Genomic DNA, 23,544 nt, shown 5'->3' with positions numbered 1-23,544 from the left:
CTGCACACAGTATTCTAGATGAGGTCTCACCAGTGCCTTGCATAATGGTACTAACACTCCCCTGTCTCTACTGGAAATACCTTGCATACATCCTAGGACTGCATTAGCCTTTTTCACAACCACATCACACTGGCAGCCCAGCCATCCTGTGACCAGCCAATACTAGATCTTTCTCCTCCTCCTGTCTCTTCCAACTGACAGCAAAACTTCTTGTTGTTAGTCCTTAAGTGCATGACCTTGTACTTTGCAGTACTAAACTTCATCCCATTTCTCCAGTTTTCAAGGATGTTAAATCTTCTTGTATGATATTCTGGTCCTCCTCTGTATTGGCAATGCCTCCCAAATTTGTGTCATCTGCAAATTTTATTAGTACCCTCCCACTTTTTGTGCCAAGGTCATTAATAAAATGTTAAATAAGTTTGGTCTCAAGACTGATCCCTGAGGAACTCTACTAGTAACCTCCCTCCAGCCTGACAGTTCACCTTTCAGTATGAACTGTTGTAGTCTCCCCTTTAACCAGTTCCTTATCCACCTTTCAATTCTCATATTAATCCCCATCTTCTCCAATTTAAATAATAATTTCCCATGTGGAACTGTATCAAATATGTTATTGAAATCCAGGTAGATTAGATCTATTGCATTTTGTTTGTCTAAAAAAATCAATTATCTTCTCAAAAAAGGAGGTCAGGCTGTTCTTGCATGATTCTACCTTTTGTAAAACCACGTTGTATTTTATCCCAATTACCATTTACGTCTTTGTCCTTAGCTATTTTCTCTTTCAAAATTTGTTCCAATACACAAAATACAAATTCAGTTATTCTCTCCCATATTAGCCTTGGTACTTTGAATACCAGAGGTGAATTTTCAAAGCATTTTAGGGGATTTAGACAAAATCCCCCATTAACTTGAATGACAAATTTCTTACATAGTTTTGAAAATCTCAACCTCAGTATTTAGGATAGGCTCCCATGTGCAAGCATGTATTTATTATCTGTAGCACCTAGGAGACCAATTTATGGACGAGGACTCTACTGTGCCAGAAGAGCTTACAATCTAAGTAACTTGTAATACTATCAACAGAAGATTTAGGTAGCTTTATTTTAGAAAAATTGCGCATCTAAAACCCTAACAAATGCTAAATCAGTAGCAGAAATTTGAATGTATAGCATCAGAATAGCTCTAGTCATCCAAAGTAGCATCTGTACACAATTTAGCAGAAGAATATATCTTCGGTGGGAATTTTTTTTGCAGAAATTAAGCACTAGTTCACGAAGCAGAGAAACATGTTTCTATAACTATTTAAAGGAACATATATGGATCAGATGGGGTGAACCAAAATCTATTTAGTCATGTTTACAAGTTCAAACCCCTCTAATATATCTTTAATTTGGGAAGTAACCAACCACTGCCTCTGAATAAGCTGCTGCAAACTTGAACAGGGAACTAAAAATAAGTAAATTAGCTTCAGTTTGGAAAGTTACAGTACCACTGCAAAATACAAAACAAAAACAAATAAATTGGAAGTGTAGGCAGATCAACCTGGCAATCCGCCACATACGAGTATGGAAACACAGCTGTGTAAACTTGTCTAAAAACAGACTTTATATAATCAGCTATTCTACTTGAAAAAAGTTCTTGTACAGCTTGCTCAAGTGTGCCATGTTACCTGGCGGGAGTAGTTACCCCTGGAAATATTCTCTTCTACGTGAATTTAGGGTGAAAGTGTTTTTAAAATGGAAAAAGAAAGAAATTTCTAACTTTTTAAAATTGATCTTTACACTCTTGCTGGCTATTGCTCTGAGGATGAGAAGCAATGCTGCAGGCTTTGGATTTCAAGCAAGTAAGCACATTCATGCAATAAAGTGGTTTATTTAAACATTTTATATTTTATTTCCAAAACCCCAATTTGCAATTCTTCCAGCATTTTCCTATTATTTGAGTTCAATGAAAAACCTCTACGTCATCTCCAGGGCCCTACCAATTTCACAGCCATGAAAAATTTATTATGTACCGTTAAATATTCCCTTCCCCATGAAATCCAATCTCCCCATGCTACTGGGAGCACCCCAGCCGGGGGCTCCTCAGTCCTAGTCCGCGCTGGGGAAGGACAGAACTTGTCCATCCCCTGCACAGGCGCTCTCGACGGGGAGTTCTGATCCACTTCTAGAGGCAGGGCAGAAGTGAGGCCAAGACTAGCAGCTAAGAGCCCCTGGATGGGGTGTTCTCAGTAGCAAGGGGGAGATCAGATCCACCTCCACCTCCGGGAACCTCCTCCAGCTCCAGGAAGCTCTGGGGCTGCTGCCCAGCTGTGGAGCTTCCTGCAGCCTGTGGAGGTACCCAGAAGTGGGTCTGATCTCCCCGCCCTGAAAGGGGCTGTGCAGGAGAAGAGCAAGTCCTGTCCCTCCCCAACCTGTGGGGACTAGCAGCTAGGAGCCTCTGGTTGGGACACTCCCAGCAGCACGTGGAAGATCAGACTTACCTCCACCTCCGGGAGCTTCCTCCGGCTCCAGTTCTGAGGTTTTTACCCACGAAAGCTTATGCTCAAATAAATCTGTTAGTCTTTAAGGTGCCACCGGACTCCTTGTTGTTTTTGTGGATACAGACTAACACGGCTGCCCCCTGATACTATCCCATACCTTGTTCATGTCTAAAGTTGTTTCTATCATTTCCTGAAACTTGGAGAAGTCAGAGTTGAGATCGTTGAGAGGCATTACAAATACTGCCAGCAACAACATCTGGTGTGCTCCTGTCAAAGAAAAAAAATGTGATAGTCATTATTTCTCTAAATATTCAGTTGAACTTACCAGCCTGAAGCAAAATAGCACCAGTACACAACTAATGAGTTGTTAGTTTTCACTGAGATGTGACAACAGTTATTTCACAGACTGCACTTACTTCAGAAATTCTTCCTACTTTTAGCTTATCTACCTCATTCCTAGGGTGGAGACTAACCATTTGCCTCTCACTAGACAAGTGGTTCTCAACCTACGGCCCGCTTGCGGCCCAGTCAGCACATAGCTGCGACCCATGCGACATCCTCAGGGCCATACAGGTAGTATATATATATATATAGTGTGTGGATGTGGCCCACGTAACACAGACAGCTCCATATGTGGCCCATAATGGTAAATAGGTAGAGAACCAATGCTCTAGAGAATCATTTGGTGCTATTACATGCACTTTATTCATATCCAAAGTGATCTAAATAAACTGCATTGAGTGCTGCATAGCATAGGTAAAGTGATCATCAGCCATCTCAATACAACGCAGCGTTGCTGGGGGATGCAGAAATTTGAAAACTGCTTTTGCTGAGATTTTAACCTCTAGAGTTACCAATTTTTAAGATGTATTAATTGAAATTATTTGAAAACTTCTATTATCTTTGCCCCATGTGAATTGTTTGTATTAAAAATAAAATCCCACAAGTTAGGAAACGTCCGACATTACAAGTTGTAACTCAGACCTTGGGCATCACTGGGAAATACTGTTAAAATATCTCTTCTTCACCACTCTGCATCAGATCTTTACATCTGCTAATACTAATTTCAAATGGGAAGCCAATTAATTAAACATTAAAAAAACCTGAATTGTAAAACATATCATCTATTTTTCTATATGTATGTCCTGTATACATGACCTAACACTGAATACAATAGTCATACGAGAAGATTCCACATCTCACACAAAAGTGTATAGAATTTTCAAAGTATGAAATAATCCATAAGCAATGAAAAACAAAAACATAAGACTCCAGATTTATTGTTAGCACTTGCAGACTGTGTTCTGTGAAACCAGCATATTTTCTGAGCTGCAACTGTGAGCCTATACAATAGCCAACTGCAAACACTTCATATCAGTAAATAAATGTTTACATTTTTGCAACCATGAGGTATAATTTAATCACAGCAGCTAAAGTTACATCAGTATTACTAATAATAGGAATTATCACAGAATTCTTCAAAATGAATCAAAGGCTGTAACACTGCAGCAGCTGATTAAGTATAGAATTATGAGGTTTACTTCTGAACATAATCTACACCTTTCATGTTCACAAGTAACCTCAATGCGTTAACATAGGTGCGGGCAAACTTTTCGGCCTGAGGGCTGCATCAGGTTTCCGAAATTGTATGGAGGGCCGGTTAGGGGAGGCTGCCCCATCCAACCACCCCTTCTCCCTGTCCCCTGACTGCCCCCCGCTTCCCCATTCAACCGCCCTCTCCTTCCTGACTGTCCCCCCCACCCCCCGGGACTCCTGCCACCATTCAACTCCCCCTGTTCCCTGCCCTCTGACAGCCCCAACCCCTGTCCACACCCCCTCCCCCTGACCACCACCCCAAACTCCTCTGCCCTCTATCCACCCCCCCCGCCCCCTGCACCCTTACCATGCTGCCTGGAGCACTGGTTGCTGGCGGCGCTATAGCCTTGCCGCCCAGAGCACCAGGACAGGCAGCCGTGCCGCCGGGCTGGAGCCAGCCACGCCACCTCACAGCACAGAGCGCTGGGTCAGGCCGCGGCTCTGCAGCTGCGCTGCCCCAGGAGCTCGCAGCCACGCTGCCCAGAGCATTGAGCCAGCAGTGCAGTGAGCTGAGGCTGCAGGGGAGGGGGGAACAGTAGAGGAGGGGTCAGGGGCTAGCCTCCCGGTCCGGGAGCTCAGGGGCCAGGCAGGAGGGTCCCGCGGGCCGGATGTGGCCCGCAGGCCATAGTTTGCCCTCTGCATTAACATGTAAAGATAGTACTATGTACTGGCTATTACCAGAACTTCGCATTTCCTTACCAACCTGTTTAGAGAAACCCTTGTCTCTTCCCCTCCATTTCACTTTCACACTCACCCCTCGCCTCACCTCACCAATATTAACCACTGAGAAGTAACTGACTACTGCCTAAATGGTCTAGGTCTAGGACATGTTTATCCACAATCATCCCTCCCCTATAATAGTACTCCAGTTGCCAACATCTGAAACACTTGACTGGAACACCCTCCATTTGAAAAGAGTGGGCTACTGGCTCTGTTTTGATGCCCTCTCTCTTAATTCTAGAATCTGGAATTTTTTTTTAATTATTTATTTATTTTAAAGGTTTTTTAGGTATGAACTGACATGAACCACAACCCATCTTTTTGTCCTCGGGTATCTGGAGAGGTAAATTATTTCATTTCCATAAAACTCAACACCACTCTCTCATCTCCTGATTTCTTTGGAACCATACTGGGGGGAAGAAACATATACACTTCTTCAGTGTTTGTCCCCTGGTTTGAACACTCCAGATCCCATTAGGTGTTGGACAGCTTTTAGCATAATGGAGTGCATCTAAGGATTTATTGATTTTGTGTACTGAATTGTATTTGATCCGTGACTTGGAGACCTCCCTGGGAATTGTCTACAGAAATTATCTTCAAGACTTGCCTGAAGTTTTCCTTTTAATTCCCCTCCCTCCTCCAAACTGGTGCACAGTGCAGAACAGCAGCAGCAGCTCACTTCCAGTAAGGAAAAATGGGAGCATATTCTCTGCATCTACTTCTGCCTATAATAGTGGCATGAACTGAGATAGTAGACAGTGTCTTAGTGCACTCCAATCCCTGTTTTTTCTGCCTTCATGCATCTCCAACGCTCAGCAGTGCAGGACTTGCAAAGGGAAAGCTAAGACCGTCAGGCTCCTCAACCTGCAGGGGAACTTTTCTTAAAAGTTACTATTCCAAAAATATTCTCAGGCTCCAAAAGACTGCTGGACTTTAGCATCACAAAGCACATGCTGAAGCAGGAAGGTGAACATCAGCAAAGTTCTCACCATTTTCTGTTAACTTAATGAGCTCTGCAGACCTCCACTGTCAGGATTCTGCTTAAAACATGCCAAAATTTTAAATGGTCTAGGTTTCAAAATGCTAGAATGCCATCCTAACCTTTTTCACAAATTGTATTATTTAATAATGCACAAGTCTTTGAAGCAGTAGTAAATATTTGCTTCTTATACTTTTTTAAAAAGGAGTGAGACATTGTGTAATCTAGGTGCCAAGTCGTGTTTAACACTTTATGTTAAAAAAAAAAAAAAAAAAAAAAAAAAAAGACTCTCCCCCAACCCAGGCCAGCAAAGGCTAAAAAAAATGCACAAGCTAGGGGACTAGACAGTTCAGGTGATCATTATCAGCATTATAGAGCCTTTCAATCCTAAATCATGAACTCCATTCTATATCAAGTTTCAGAGTAGCAGCCATGTTAGTCTGTATTCGCAAAAAGAAAAGGAGGACTTGTGGCACCTTAGAGACTAACAAATTTATTTGAGCATAAGCTTTCGTGAGCTACAGCTCACTTCATCGAATGCATCCAATGAAGTGAGCTGTAGCTCATGAAAGCTTATGCTCAAATAAATTTGTTCGTCTCTAAGGTGCCACAAGTCCTCCTTTTCTTTATTCTATATCAAGTACCTTGTGACCTGTCATTTCCATCTGAAGGCTATTTAATGGGCTAAGTAACATAAGTTGTTGGTCTCAGTGTGCATACAGCTACATCAAGTACCATCACTAACACAACTCTCACTGGCAGGCCAAGAATAGAATGGGCTCAGAGATTAAGCTATTCTGCTTTCAATCCTAGAGTTTCATAACTGACCGAGGGAAAGATGGGTTTTTTGTTCTCCTTTTCTCTTCTGGATTTATTTTTGCTTAAATTTTTTTGATTTAAAAAATTGATCAATATCTATTCCTGAGTAAAAGATTAAATCCTTTCATTAGCAGACTGCTGAAGCTGCCGAAACAGAAGACAGTCATTTTAAATCTAACGAGTCTCTGGAAAATAACTTTGAAGAACAATGCAAGGGAGCACAGCAGAACAGAGAAAAGAAATACGTACCAATAAATTGGAAGTATGAAGTGTGCTACTATTTCAGGTGCGGAGTTTAAAATTGTGGATTTATGTGACATTGCAAAGTCACAAATTCCAGTCCATCTACAGTATGACTAATATGGAGGCAATTACGTTTCTCATTCCCAAGAGCTGAAGGAACATGAATTGTGATTAAAAAAAAAAAATCTAATATGTAAGAGAAAACTCGGAAGACAAACCTGAAGACAGCCAGCATGGATTCACCAAGGGAAGGTCATGCCTGACTAATCTAATCGCCTTTTATGATGAGATTACTGGTTCTGTGGATGAAGGGAAAGCAGTGGATGTATTGTTTCTTGACTTTAGCAAAGCTTTTGACACGGTCTCCCACAGTATTCTTGTCAGCAAGTTAAGGAAGTATGGGCTGGATGAATGCACTATAAGGTGGGTAGAAAGCTGGCTAGATTGTCGGGCTCAACGGGTAGTGATCAATGGCTCCATGTCTAGTTGGCAGCCGGTATCAAGTGGAGTGCCCCAAGGGTCGGTCCTGGGGCCGGTTTTGTTCAATATCTTCATAAATGATCTGGAGGATGGTGTGGATTGCACTCTCAGCAAATTTGCGGATGATACTAAACTGGGAGGAGTGGTAGATACGCTGGAGGGGAGGGATAGGATACAGAAGGACCTAGACAAATTGGAGGACTGGGCCAAAAGAAATCTGATGAGGTTCAATAAGGATAAGTGCAGGGTCCTGCACTTAGGACGGAAGAACCCAATGCACCGCTACAGACTAGGGACCGAATGGCTAGGCAGCAGTTCTGCGGAAAAGGACCTAGGGGTGACAGTGGACGAGAAGCTGGATATGAGTCAGCAGTGTGCCCTTGTTGCCAAGAAGGCCAATGGCATTTCGGGATGTATAAGTAGGGGCATAGCGAGCAGATCGAGGGACGTGATCGTTCCCCTCTATTCGACATTGGTGAGGCCTCATCTGGAGTACTGTGTCCAGTTTTGGGCCCCACACTACAAGAAGGATGTGGATAAATTGGAGAGAGTCCAGCGAAGGGCAACAAAAATGATTAGGGGTCTAGAACACATGACTTATGAGGAGAGGCTGAGGGAACTGGGATTGTTTAGCCTGCAGAAGAGAAGAATGAGGGGGGATTTGATAGCTGCTTTCAACTACCTGAAAGGGGGTTCCAAAGAGGATGGCTCTAGACTGTTCTCAATGGTAGCAGATGACAGAACGAGGAGTAATGGTCTCAAGTTGCAGTGGGGGAGGTTTAGATTGGATATTAGGAAAAACTTTTTCACTAAGAGGGTGGTGAAACACTGGAATGCGTTACCTAGGGAGGTGGTAGAATCTCCTTCCTTAGAGGTTTTTAAGGTCAGGCTTGACAAAGCCCTGGCTGGGATGATTTAAACTGGGAATTGGTCCTGCTTCGAGCAGGGGGTTGGACTAGATGACCTTCAGGGGTCCCTTCCAACCCTGATATTCTATGATTCTATGAACTAATTTGGAAAAACGGGCTGCACTAAGGAGGTGGCAGGGATTAGATTAAATAGAGTCAAATAATTTCTCTTCTCTGAAAGTGGACTCATCAGTTTTTCATGCACTGATTAACAGAGCTGGGGCACATACAGTGCAATAATCTCATATATACCTGACTACTTGATAAATTATAGTAATTAAGTAGCAGTAAAAATTCACCTTCTTTAAAAGAATGAAGGAAGTTTAATGATACAACTTAAATAATGAATTTAGATGAACATGTTTTCCAAAAGTCTAAATGCAAAAAATATATAAATTCACAAAAAAAGTCAAATTTAAGATTAAGAAAATACTGGATTTCTTTTGCATATGAATCATATCAAAACAGATACTTTTAAAATTAGTTTAAATGAAAATTCATTTTCATTCTAGTTTTGTTACTTAAATCTAAGGCACGGTGATACAAGGCTTAAGACACAGTGAACACTGAGTTTTCATATGCACACTCTTTATATCAGGGGTTCTCAAACTGGGGGTCGCGAGGTTATTACATGGGGGGGGTCACGAGCTGCCAGCCTCCACCCCAAACCCCGCTTTGCATCCAGCATTTATAATGGTGTTAAATATATTTTTAAAAGTGCTTTTAATTTATAAGGGGGGGGGGGTCGCACTCAGAGGCTTGCTATTTGAAAGGGGTCATCAGTACAAAAGTTTGAGAATCACTGCTTTATACGCATAATGCACCATATTAATGAATAAGTGATAGAATCCGATGAAGTGAGCTGTGGTTCACGACAGCTTATGCTCAAATAAATTTGTTAGTCTCTAAGGTGCCACAAATACTCCTTTTCTTTAAGCTTTATCAAGAAGCTCCAAATTAAACTCCATTTGTCACACTGTTGCATTTACAGCTTCATTTCAAAGGCCATTCATTTTATCACCCTATCAACATATTCTCTGCATGTAATTCCCATTGTTATTAAAGTAAGCTGTGCACATACAGAGGAAGAGAAGAATTGACCTATAACATCTCCAAAGGTGAAAAGGAAAGGAATTAACCCATTGCAACACCCACCTCTGCTCTCATCTTTTTAAATTAAACTACTATTTCACAATTGCCACGATTTTCAATTTACTATAGTAAAAGGTTTTATTATACCTATTAACTCAAAATTAAAAATACTGCATTACTACACAGAAAGTTGAAAGGTAAGAGCACTTTGCATCTCAAATCTTGAAATATTATAAATTAAATTTTTTGCTGCTAGAAACAGCATTTTTACTAATAACTTACATAATTCATAAAAGTAAGACCAGCAATATAAAGAAATCCTCCAGGGAAAAGTAGTCACTGATGCCAACTTAATGATATGGTTGATATACTTCCCAAGAATCATTAATCAGGAAACAAAGTCCTGAAATGTGTCAGATTCTCAAACTTACCAGAAACTGTTTGAAAGTTTGACAATGAGTCAAATCTCTCAATGAGGTAAAAGCTCTTCCGGTCTCAATAAACAAATGGATAGGAAAATAATCAGATCAAGACTGAATGACAACATCATAACAAAATCACACCTATCCGCAATCATTAGGCCCATACCAATATTTTTCAGCAAGGGCAGCCGAGTAGTGAGAAAAATTAGAACAAGGTCACCTACTACAAATGATCATTTAGGTATGCTGCAAATAAATGAAATATCCTATCACTGTCACTCTCATATAAAACAATCAGAAACTTTTTGCACATCATCTCAGGCATTGACACTCTTACAGCAGGATTATCTGGCTATTTGGACTCTCTCCTCAGACTCTATGCTACCAGCACTCTTAGCTATCTTTGAGACACCACCGACTTCCTGAGGAAACTACAGTACATTGGTGATCTTCCTGAAAACAACATCCTGGCCACCATGGATGTAGAAGTTCTTTACACCAATATTCCATATGAAGATGGACTACAAGCTGTCAGGAACAGTATCTTTGATGAGGCCACGGCACACCTGGCGGCTGAGCTTTGTGACTTTGTCCTCACTCACAACCATTTCAGATTTGGGGACAACTTATACCTTCAAGTCAGCGGCACTGCTATGGGTACCCGCATGGCCCCACAGTTTGCCAACATTTTTATGGCTAACTTAGAACAACGCTTCCTCAGCTCTCATCCCCTAATGCCCCTACTCTACTTGCGCTACACTGAGGACATCATCACCATCTGGACCCATGGAAAAGAAGCCCTTGAGGAATTCCACCATAATTTCAACAATTTCCATCCCACCATCAACCTCAGCCTGGACCAGTCCACACAAGAGATCCACTTCCTGGACACTACAGTGCAAATAAGTGATGGCCACATAACCACCACCCTATACTGGAAACCTACTGACTGCTATACTTACCTACATGCCAGCTTCCATCCAGGACACATCACAGGATCCACTGTCTACAGCCAAGCCCTAAAATACAACCAAATTTGCTCCAATCCCTCAGACAGAGGCAAACACCTATAAGATCTTTACCAAGCATTCTTAAAACTACAATACCTACCTGGGGAAGTGAGGAAACAGATTGACAGAGAGAGATGGGTACCCAGAAATCACCTACTACAGGACAGGCCCAACAAGGAAAAACAACAGAACACCACTGGCCATCACGTACAGCCCACAGCTAAAACCTCTCCAGCACATTATCAATGATCTACAACCTATCCTGGAAAACGATCCCTCACTCTTCCAGACCTTGGGAGGCAGGCCAGTCCTTGCTTACAGACAGCCCCCCAACCTGAAGCAAATACTCACCAGCAACTACACACCACACCACAGAAACACTAACACAGGAACCAATCCCTGTAGCAAACCTCATTGCTTTCTCTGTCCTCATATCTCCCCTAGTGACACCATCATAGGACCCAACCACACCAGCATTCACCTGCACATCTACTAATGTGATATATGCCACCATGTACCAACAATGCCCCTCTGCCATGTACATTGGCCAAACCGGACAGTCCCTACGTAAAAGAATAAACAGACACACATCGGACATCAGGAATGGTAACATACAAAAGCCAGTAGGAGAACACTTCAATCTTCCTGGACATTCTATAACAGATTTAAAAGTAGCTATACTTGAACAAAAAAACTTCAGAAACAGACTTCAAAGAGAAACAGCAGAACTAAAATTCATTTGCAAATTTAACACCATTAATTTGGGTCTGAATAGGGACTGGGAGTGGCTGGCTCATTACAAAAGCAGCTTTGCCTCTCCTGGAATTGACCTCTCTTCATCTATTATTGGGAGTGGACTACATCCACCCTGATTGAATTGGCCCAGTCAACACTGGTTCTCCACTTGTGAGGTAACTCCCTTCTCTTCATGTGTCAGTATAATAATGCCTTCATCTGTAATTTTCACTCCATACATCCGATGAAGTGGGTTATAGCCCACAAAAGCTTATGCCCTAATAAATCGGTTAGTCTTTAAGGTGCCACTGGACTCCTTCTAGTTTTGGTAGATATGGGAGTTTGCCATATAATTTGCTCCTCAGTTCATTTCATATGTATGGATTTTCACCTGTAATGATGTCAGAGTAATACTGTTGATTCAAAGAAAAAGACAATAGTGAAAAACAAAAATAAAACAGTGACAGAATGCACAGAACTACAGTATTCAAAGCGGATGAAAGCTACATCTGACAGATAGTCTAGGCAAAGGCACACTCCATCCCAGGGAGAAAGGGCAAGTGCAGGCTGCTAAGTAAGGTCAACATTGACTTTGAGGTTACACCCAGAGGTGGGAATAAATCCTTAGAATAAGGAGTAAGTGCCTGAAGAGCCTGGAAGAGGTGGCACCACAACGGGTAAATTCAGCCAGAGCAACAGTTTTAGGCTGGATAGTGCTGAACAATATTTAGTTCCATTTTTAGTTCTTGCATAGTACATTGAGAGTATATTTTGCTACAGTACCTTGCAAGTGAATATAAGGCTCAAGTACAGCGCCTCTAATTTAGAGGAAAAATCTCGTTACGGGGTGTAAACTAAATACAATCTAAACTGATGTGAAGTTAGCAGAGTTTTAAATTTGCTTAATATTATTTTAAAACAAGTTAACAAGCATTACTTGTTCATCTTAATACACACATGCTTTAAGTGAAACAAAGATCTTTGCCAGAGGGGGCCAAGACCACAAATCCAGTATCTAGTTTTGGCAGTACTTGGGTTGTGGACAGACCTTGTAGAAGAGATCATGAATTATTCCCCCCGCCCCCAATTTGATCTGTGCATGTACTGTGGAGGATAAGAAGCCTAAATTTTGATCAAAAATGATTTTATTAATAAAAAATATAATTTATTATGGTAATTTTAGTTTATTACAAACTTGTTTAAGTATCTCCTAAAATTTGGTAAAAACAGTTACTTTCATACACATATTACTTGGAGAATAATAGCTCAGATGCTTGTTTTTGGTTGCTTATTTTATTTTATTAAATGAGATATTCAAGCTAATTAAAGGAACTCCTAGGAAACTTTGCTTTCTGTCAACTGTTTTCTAAGATAAACTAAGATAGGACTCACAACTGATTTGTGGAATAATATACTGTGGTCTTAAATTTACCTAGAGAAGGATGTCCCCACCAGGGCAGACCCACTCAAAGGTGTAATCTCTGTTGAAAATTCTCTACAGAGACACATACAGGAGAAATTGTAACTCTTCTGGACCCACTGTTTACTGCTTACTTGTGTTTTGGTTTTATTCCTTTCTTTATTAAAATACTCACTTATTAATTGTGAGCATTTTACTTGTCTTAGTCATGGTATCCCATAAGACATGGTAAGACCTCCAGGAGATTAAAACAGTTGGGGCCACATCCCTTAACTGGCATCAATAGAGGCAATTAAGATTTGGCCCACTATTTCTCCTTTTTCCAGACTACAGATTTTTAGTAATTTTGGGGATCAAATTACTTGGTGTTCAGCATTTCTGAAAAACAAAACACCTCTTTCACCTCTACAGTATGCATAAATATACATATTACAAGGACTTTACCACCATTTTGTAAGGCCTTGTTCCGTAACAAGGACATTTTTAGTGAGATTCTGAGCCAAAACCTACCTTTATATATGGTGGTCTATATAATCAGATTTTAATTTTTTAGTAGCAATATGGATTTTCTATGCTTGTACAGAGGTTTACAATGGATTACATTTTACACTGCATTCTAGGCTCATATCTGGAAGCCCATTTTACACAATTGTGACAATATACCTTATTTTATGGTATTCTCCTTCCCTTTTCACACAGTACTACAATTTATCAAGAAAGAGAAACCTATTTTTGTTTATGGGTACTGAACACCTTCAGCTAAAATCAGATAGAAATACTCAATTTCATTTTTCTCTTATTCATTATGCCCTATAAGTAGCCATATTTTCTGCCTGAAGTAATAAAAGATTCCATTCTAATAAAAATCAAAGAGACTGCCTACCCAGCTGTTATTGCCTTAAGATGTGGGAAAGCTTTACCATGTTGCCTCACTAATTTTTAACAGAAAGCAAAAAAAAAAAAAAGTGTTACCAGTTATTCCACTAACATTTTCAGTTCCTGGGAAGCTGATTTTTGGATTTAAACACAGACTATTAAAGAGTTACTGCATTCTACAACTAAAATATTTCCTTCAAAAAAGTCAACAATAAATTAACTACAGCGTTACTTTCAAAGAAGAAAACTTACATTCTTTTATTTATTTTTAGATTTCAAGAGAGAATTCTAAAGACAGACTGGCTTATGGGATATTTCTCCCTAGCAGACAGGACTGAACTTTCCATCTTGGCTACCTATCAGTTATAAAGTGTTTTTGCAAAAGGGATACTACACCATTTGAGACATTTTATTTTCTATTCACTTGCTAAATTCATCTGAAAAGTATCTCTGATGTTCTAGAATTATAACACACTTCAAGTTCCCTTTCAGTTTTACTCCCTTCATCAAAACAGGCTACCACAGTCATCTTTTGAAATCCATTCTCTACTTCTTGCCAATATCAGTATGTCACAAGACATAAAACATGTAAAAAAGAGGTGGGAGGCATGTTACCTTCATGTTTTTCCAGTGCTTGTACAACATTAGGTAGTTGGTTAATAGCTTGATACATTCGGTAACAGTCCTGCAGGGTTGCTACTTGTCTTTGAAATTTCTTGGCTAGCCGGTTGAGATCTGGAAAACGACGTAGAAGCTCTTCTTGAAGGCACTGCCGTAGCTCTGTGTCTACCACAAAGGCCTCAACCAAATTTAACCTACATAAAAGATCAAAAGAAGAATTATTGCAAATTGGCAAGCCTTTGTTATTAGTAGGTCATAATGGAAAGCTTTACTGAACTGCAAAAATGGAAGTGTAGAAGGCTCTTTTAGTTTAGTTACACCCAATACCAACACTCGTTTGGTGGCAGAGCTAGTGAAATTATGACATTACATAAGACAAGGCTAAGCAAGTGAGTTTTTTTTTTTTTAGTCCAAACTGCTTAAAAAAAAAAGTACAATTCAATATCTAGTAAATGTTTGAAAGAGGGGATCTCTTTAGAAGTTCAAACACCCCTGAACATAACAACAGTTTTTCATGTACATAAAAGGTCTTTACAACGAGGAGGAAAAAAAATTGTTCTCATTTAACCTCTGAGGATAGGACAATCAGCAATGGGCTTAAATTGTAGTAACGGCGGTTTAGGTTGGACATCAGGAAAAACTTCCTGTCAGGGTGGTTAAGCAGTAGAATACATCCCCCAATGAGGTTGTAGAATCTCCATCATTGGATCTTTTTAAGAGCAGGTTAGACAAACACCTGTCAGGGATGGCCTAGATAATACTTAGTCCTGCCATGAGGGCAGTGGACTGGACTAGATGACCTCTCATGGTCCCTTCCAGTCCTATGATTCCCCCTCTGCAATAAAGGTGAGAAAGCTCACAATACACCTGAGATCAACCCTTACTCCCACAAAAACACAAAAGTAGTCCTCCAGCAAAATTAGGGAAGACAAGACTTGTCATTCCTAATATTTCTAATAAGCAGGGGAAAAGCCACTTTGAACACAAAACAAAACTTAAGCCTTCTTTATAAAACAAAGCAGTAAAACAAAGATACAATCCCCTTTTTGGGAAATCCTTTTCAGTTAAATTAAAATGGAGAGCAACTGGAAGATCATTACTAACTTCACCTTTGTAGTTTAATTACTCAACCAACATTATTTACTTTCCCAAATTACTGTCAGTGTTTCAAAGATTTTACAGAACCTTAATCCGCAAAAGAGCTGTTTTTTTGGCGATTTAATTTCATAATAGCTTAACTGCATTCATATAAAAAGAATTTTAGTCTGACACACACTTTAACCGTGTAAAGTTAGCATGTCCACTGACAAGTCTGTTATTGTCACAGTAGTCTTCATTTAAAGTGTGACCAATTAACATGTACTCATACAAGACCGTTGGAAAATCAGCAAGGTAACTAAGTGTTTTCCATCCTCTTATCAGCACAATATCTGGGAACAAGAAAATGAAATTCCAAAAACCAGGTCCTCCTCCTTTTCCCCCCCCCTTTTTGAAATTTTGTAAAAATATGTAAAATATTCTTAATGGGCTGTAAAGCCACAGTAGAGATTCTGCCATCTTCATGACAAGTGATGGAGTACTGAGTTATATTTTTCTACACAAGGTAATATAGTATCTATGAGTTCCTTTTGAGAATAGTTTTTACTGTAGTACTTGTCACTCCCCGTTGACATCTTTCCATACTTTGTATATTCTTGCATTTGCAATGAAAAAAAAAAAACTATTTTTCCTCCCTGCACACTGAACTATTCATTGGTCACATTAATAACGTTAGGTATAATTCTTTGCTCTAATATGTTTGAGCTATGTAACGTTTTATTTATAATTACGTAAGAAGAGAGAGTTGAACTACTTATAGGGACCCGCTATTGAAACATAACACAGCTGTCCTAGCTTCTTGTTAAATCATATCAACATGTAAGTGGCCAGTGACTAGACTTCAGCATTAGTCCTGCTTTAGGAGGCACGTGGGAGGAGAAAGGAACAGAACATTCACTGTATTACTGCTATTGTTTTGCAGGCTTGCAACAGACTATAATGGTTTGAATTACAGATTAATAGATATCTTTGCAGCTAGCAGTATTAGAAACGTCACTTTCTTAAATAAAGCTTAGCTTCTCGAGCAAGAGCTGCTGGAAAACCCAAGGTCCAGGGAATATAGATGTTTACTAGGGCTGTCGATTAATCGCAGTTAACTCACGCGATTAACTCAAAAAATTAATCATGATTAATCACACTGTTAAACAATAGAATACCAATTGAAATGTATTAAATATTTTTGGATGTTTTTCTACATTTTCAAATGTATCAATTTCAATTGTACACTTTGTATTCTGTGTTGTAGGGCCCACTTTATATTTTTTATTACAAATATTTGCACTGTAAAAATGATAAAAGAAATAAGATTTTTCAATTCGCCTCATACAAGTACTGTAGTGGAATCTCTCTGTCATGAAAGTGTAACTTACAAATATAGGGGTTTTTTTGTTACATAACTGCACTCAAAAACAAAACAATGTAAAACTTTAGAGCCTACAACTCCACTCAGTCCTACTTCTTGTTCAACCAATCGCTAAGAGAAACACATTTGTTTATATTTACCGGAGATAATGCTGCCCACTTAATTACAATGTCATCTGAAAGTGAGAACAGGCATTCGCATGGCACTATTGTAGCTGGCGTTGCAAGATATTTATGTCCCAGATGAGCTAAAGATTCCTAAGTTTCACGTGCTTCAGCCATCGTTCCAGAGGTCATGCTTCCATGTGGAAGACACACGTTAAAAAAATAATGTGTTAATTAAATTTGTGATTGAACCCCTTGGGGAGAACTGTGTGTGTCCTGCTCTGTTTTACCTGCATTCTGCCATATATTTCATGTTATAGCAGTCTCGGATGATGACGCAGCACATGTTGTTAGTTTTAAGAACACTTTCGCTACAAATTTGACAAAATGCAAAGAAGATATCAATGTGAGATTTCTAAACATAGCTACAGTACTTGACCCAGGATTTAAGAATTTGAAGTGCCATCCAAAATCCAAGAGGGACGAGGTATGGAGCATGCTTTCACAAGTCTTAGGGTATGTCTATACTACCCGCCGGATCAGTGGGCAGCGACTGATCCAGCAGGGGTCGATTTATAGCATCTAGTCTAGACACGATAAATCGACCCCCGAGCGCTGTCCTGTCAACTCCGCCTGCTCCTCTCGTGGCAGTGGAGTACTGGAGTCAACAGGAGAGCGGCAGCAGTCGACTCACCGCAGTGAAGACGCTGCAGTGAGTAGGTCTAAGTATGTAGACTTCAGCTACGTTATTCACATAGCTGAAGTTGCGTAACTTAGATCGATCCCCCCAGTGTAGACCAGGGCTATGAAGAGCAACACCCCGATGCAGAAACTACAGAATCCAAACCACCAAAAAAGAAAATCAGCCTTCTGCTGGTGGCATCTGACTCAGATGATGAAAATGAACATGTGTCAGTTCACACTGCTTTGGATTGTTATTGAGCAGAACCCATCATCAGCATGGATGCATGTCCTCTGGAATGGTGGTTGAAGCATGAAGGGACATATGAATCTTTAGCGCATTTAGCATGTAAATATCTTGTGATGCCAGCTACAGTGTCATGCGAACACCTGTTCTCGCTTTCAGGTCACACTGTAAAGAAGAAGCAGGCAGCATTATCTCTGAGTGATTGGCTGAACAAGAAGTAGGACTGACTGGACTTGTAGGCTCTAAAGTTTTACATTGTTTTATTGAATGCAGGGTATTTTTGTACATAATTCTACATTTGTAAGTTCAGCTTTCATGATAAAGAGATTGCACTACAGTATTTGTATTAGGTGAACTGAAAAATACAATTTGTTTTTACAGTGCAAATATGTCATCAACAATAAATATAAAGTGAGGACTGTACACTTTGTATTCTGTGTGGTAACTGAAATCAATATATTTGATAATGTAGAAAACATCCAAAAATATGTAAATAAATGGTATTCTATCATTGCTTAACAGCGTGATTAATCATGCAATTAATTGTGATTAACTTTTTTAATCGCATGATTAATATTTATCACTTGACATCGCTAATTTTTATATTTGAAAATTTCAATGCAGATATTTGTGTGCTGTACGAAGCGTTCTATTCAGAGTGTTCCTATAAAGCCAAAGTGTTATACTGAACAAAATCAACGAGCCATTTTAAGGAATACATCTTAACCTTCATTTCTATTTCTTGACTCAACTATTACTCTTCATAAATTTGTAATGACTTAAGATCTAGGCCACTAGATTTTAAATGAGGACAAGCTCTTAGATATCCTGGAAAGTGGTGTGTCGGGGGAAGTTCGTTCACGTTTTTTATTTAGAAATAAACCAGTTAATTACATGGTCATTCCCCCCCCCCCCCACCCAGGTTAAAAACTGAAGCACATAGCCAGAGACAGTGGGAAGTAGACTGGGAGCCATTAAGGTCTCTCTGTTAAATCTGTCACTACTCTAAGAATTAACCTGACTTGCTATAACAGGGTAGGGCAAACTTTTTGGCCTGCATCGGGTTTCAAAAATTGTATGGAGGACCAGTTAGGGGAGGGGGGTGTGGGCCAGCCCTCCTCCTTATCCCCCCCTCGCTTCTCACCCCCTGACAGCCCCCCCAGGGACTCCTGCCCCATCCAGCCCCCCCTGTTCCCTGACAGGCGGCCCTCCCCCAACCAGGGACCCCTGCCCCATCCAACTACCCCTTCTCTCTGTCCCCTGACCGCCCCTGGAACCTCTGTCGCGACTCCCCGCCCCCCCCCCACCCCATCCAATCCCTCCTCTCATTCCTGACTGCCCCCCTGGGACTCCTGCACCCATTCTGCCCCCCCTTCTCCCTGTCCCCTGACTGCCCCCCCGGGACTCCGGCCCCTGACTGCCCACCACCACCCATTCTGCCCCCCCTCCTTCCTGACTGACCCCCCAGGGACCCCTGCCCCCATGCAACCCCCCTAATCCCCACCCTCTGACTGCCCCAAACCCTGTCCATTCCCTGACCACCACCCCCCGAACTCCCATGACCTTTATCTAACCTGCCCTGCTCCCTTACCGTGCAGCACAGAGCACTGGATCAGGCTGGGCTCTGCAGCCCCGCTGCGCCGCCCAGAGCATTGCACCGGCGGTGCAGTGAGTGAGGCTGCGAGGGAGGGGCCGGGGGCTCAGGGGCCGGGCAGGAGCGGCCCACAGACCGTAGTTTGCCCACCTCTGTGCTATAATGATAAAGTCTGAGTAGACAGAACTCAAAACAAACATTTTCATATGCATTAATCTGGAAACTGTCTCAGCTTTAGCTTAATGCTGAGCTTTTCTTCATAAAAACCACTGTTAAGGATACAAGTGAGGGTATGAGATGGATACATTAATCTGTCCTTTTACAAGAGGTAAAAAATTCCTGCTTAAGTCAAAACTGAAAACTAATTTGGCTATTTTATCCTACAGCGTCACAAGTGAAAACATGCCCATGTTATAAACCACTACACAATGCTACAAGACTTTTCTCCTACTTGAATTACTCTTCGGAACATAGGATACCCCAGACTGGATCAGACCAAAGGTCCATGTAGTCCAATATCCTGTCTGATAGCGGCTGATACAGATACTAAACAGCAGGGGTGGGCAACCTGTGGCTCCAGAGATGCATGCGGCTCTTCAGAAGTTAATATGCGGCTCCTTGCATAGGCACCAACTCCAGGGCTGGAGCTAGAGGTGCCGACTTTCCAATGCTCTACTGTTCAACCCCTGCCTCTGCCACAGAACCTGCCCCCACTTCACCTCTTTCCCTTAGGCCCTGTCCCTTCCCACTCCTTTCCCCCGAGCCTGCCACGCCCTCACTCTTCTCCTTGCCCCCCAGAGCCTTCTGCATGCTGCGGGAGGCACAGGGATGGAGGGGAGGTGCTGATCAGCGGGGCAGCTGGCAGGCAGGGTGGGGGGAACTGCTGACATAATACTGTTGCTCTTTGGCAATGTACACTGGCAAATTCTGGCTCCTTCTCAAGCACAGGTTGGCCACCCCTGCTAAAGAGCACGATGTAAGAACCCCATAGTAAGCAGATCTGCCCCCTACATTAGGTCTTATCTTCGTCTCCAGCAGACCCAGCAGCTGGTGTAAGTACAGGGAGGGGCAAAGGGTGGCCTTGATTCCCTACTACTATTCCCAGGGGGAAGAAGGGATCCCCATGCTGCTGCCCCAGCCTCTTGGAAAAGCAGGGAGGGGAAATTCTGCCACTGTTACTCCTAATGGAGGCAGGGCCATTGCATGGGGGCAGGTGTGTCTAGGGTCTTGGATTGCCTCAATCTGCTCCTGGGTAAAGACCAAACAGCGTACATCCAAAAGAGCAGCACTGCCCCCACACAAAGGTTCCACAGCCAACATTTTTAAGTGAAAATTTCTGGATTTCAATAAAGATCTACATTTTAGGATAGATTGTTCAAGTGGATGGACATTACTCTGATCCAGATGAGAACAGTGTTCAGGCACACTGGAAAAGTGGAAAGTAGGACATATTGTCTCCCACTAAGGGTATGCCTACATTACAAAATTAAGTCAACTTAAGTTATGTCGGCATACAGCTGCCACAGTAATTCAGTCGGTTGTGCATGTCCACACTACACTCCTTGTGTCAGCAGTTTGCTTTCTCATTAGCAGTGCTTGCATCAATGCAGAGTGCAGTGCCCTGTGGGCAGATATCCCACTGTGCAACTCACCACAATCTAGCGCAGGATGTTTTGGGAAGTGTTTGCAATGCCTCCTGGGGGCAGAACATTCATGCAGGGGTGACTGGGAACATGGCATGAATGACCCATGATGCACTTTTTCCCTTCCCTAAGTTTATCTATGCCCCATAATATTTCATGCCTCTTTTCAAAAGCCGACCAAACCTGCACATCTGCCATCCCTAGAGAAGCACAGATCCTGCACAGCTCTACACTATTGTGGTGAGCATTGAGAACACAATGCACCTCATCCTGCAGCATTTCCAGAGCCGCTATGCAGAATATGACAATTCCTTTCAAGTAGCCTTGCTGGAAGCCATGGAAAGAAACAATTCCTGGTTGCTGTTGGCAATCGCAGAGCAGCTGAAAATGGTGGCGCACCGGTTCTGATCTTGAGAAACAAGCATTGACTGATGGGATCCCATTGTGAAGCATGTATGGAATGAGGAGCAGTGGTTGCAGAACTTTCAGTTGTGCAAGACCACTTTCCTGGAGTTGTGTGCAGAACTCGCCCCAGCCCTCAAGTGCAGAGACACCAAAATGAGAGCTGCCCTGATGGTGAAGAAGCAAGAGGTGATTGATCTGTGGAAGCTTGTGATGCCAGACTTATCAATCAGTTGACAATCAATTTGGCATTGCGACATCCACCATGGGGGTTGCTGTGACACAAGTATGCAGAGCCATTAATTGCCTTCTGCTAAGAAGGCCTGTGACTCTGGGCAACATGCAAGACATAGTGGATTCCCAAACTGCAGTGGGGTGATAGATAGCATGCATATCTCTATCTTGGCACCAGACCATCTTGCCACCGCGTACATCAACAGAAAGGCTACTTTTCTATGGTGTTGAAAGCACTGGTGGATCACTGGGGACATTTTACAGACAAATGTAGGATGGTCCAGGAAGGTGCATGACACACATCTTTAAGAACATGTTCAGAAAGCCACAAGCAGGGACTGACTTTCTGGACCACAAAAATCACTGGAGATGTTGAAATGCCAATAATGATCCTGGGAGACACAGCCTACCCCTTACTCCCATGGCTCATGAAGCCAGACACCTTGAGAGCAGCAAGGAGCACTTCAACATCAGGCTCAGCAGGTGCAGAATGACTGTTGAAAGTGCCTCTGGCCATTTAAAAAGGCACTGGTGCAATCTACTCACCAAGTTACACCTCAGTAAAAATAAATATATATATATATACACACACACACACATATATCTCCATCCCTATAGGATGGTGCTGGAATACAGTTTGACAGGCTGCAGAGGGAGGTGAGCTTGAATTTTTTGCACCTGAAGGTCAACCAGACTCCTCAGCATGTCTGTTTGCTTTTTCAGAAGCACTATCATCTCCTGCTGCACATCACTCCTTCTTCTGAGCTTTTCTTCTGTCCTCAATGTCCCTGTCTATTTCATCAGAGTGTGATCCTCCACATCCTCTGCTCAGTGTCTGCTGCTCCAGAGACTTGTCATCCCGAGTTCTCTTCTTTCTTCTTATCTGGCTCAGTCGCTTCACTAGTGTTGAAGGAGAGGGGAAGGCCACATTTGCAGTTGCAAAAGAGAATGCATAGAGGTGCCATTGTGAGTGCATAGTCAAGGTATATGGAAGACCTGCTATACTGAAATCACTCCCTAATCCATGCAAGTTTAAAGCAGGACATTTTCACTTTGATCAGGTATTCACAGACTGTGATGGCTATCCCAGTCATGGTGACTATGGTGCGGGGGTGGAGAGAGGAGCAGCCAGAAGAGCACTAGTGTTTGAGGTTCAGGCAACTGAACTGATTACTGGCACCATTCCCCACAGGCTGATGTAACTTTCGCTGATCTCACTCCTGAGGGTAATGGAGGCAAAAAGGGAACAGCTGCTGCACGTGTCCAGTTTCAGACCAGGTCTGTATGCTGCTAGCCTGTGCGCTGCAATGATGCCTGCCAAATTAATTGCTGAGTGGCATGGGAAAATGTCCTACCGCGGTGGCAGAAATAAGGCAGCCTTCCACAGAACCTTTGGCAATGGAATGCTGAGTATTCGGATTAGACTATCATAATGGTCCCTTCTGACCTTAAAAAGTCTATGACTATCATTAGGTTGCCATAAACCACTTTGCGTTGACTTAACTTTGTAGTGCAGACCAGACCTCAGAGGGGGAGGGCAGGTGAAAGCATGCTTCTCACCACAGAACTGGGGAAACAATTTTGATTTAACAGGAAAAGGTACTAAACAGAGAATTCATGTCCTGCATTGGTACCTAGCTCGTGGTTTATTTGTCATTAGTAAAAAAAAACCAGGAGAATTTTTTTTGTTTGTTTGTTTTTTAAATACAACCTTCAAGTCACATTAGTCCATAACCTTAACTAAGAAAAACTGAAGTCATTCTCCCTGAATTTAGAAA

At 41.8% G+C, this 23,544-nt stretch overlaps 1 protein-coding gene across 3 annotated transcripts in view; it reads right to left on the bottom strand.

The window, feature by feature from the left end:
- Positions 1-23,544, bottom strand: part of MSH2 (mutS homolog 2) — a 99,603-nt gene that overhangs the window by 36,085 nt on the left and 39,974 nt on the right. For all 3 annotated transcript variants that reach the window (XR_012667780.1, XR_012667781.1, XM_048842843.2), the window contains exons 7-8: positions 14,395-14,594; positions 2,637-2,746 (exon numbers count right to left, since the gene is read on the bottom strand). Coding sequence is in view for 1 of the 3 variants with exons in the window: in XM_048842843.2 (XP_048698800.2) it covers positions 2,637-2,746; positions 14,395-14,594 (310 nt within the window). In the remaining 2 variants the exon portion in view is untranslated. The remainder of the gene's footprint in view (positions 1-2,636; positions 2,747-14,394; positions 14,595-23,544) is intronic.

Source organism: Caretta caretta, chromosome 3, assembly GCF_965140235.1.
Source record: "Caretta caretta isolate rCarCar2 chromosome 3, rCarCar1.hap1, whole genome shotgun sequence".
NCBI lineage: Eukaryota > Metazoa > Chordata > Testudines > Cheloniidae > Caretta > Caretta caretta.
Note: the sequence above shows the minus strand (reverse complement) of the source record. Positions and strands in the feature narration are given on the sequence as shown.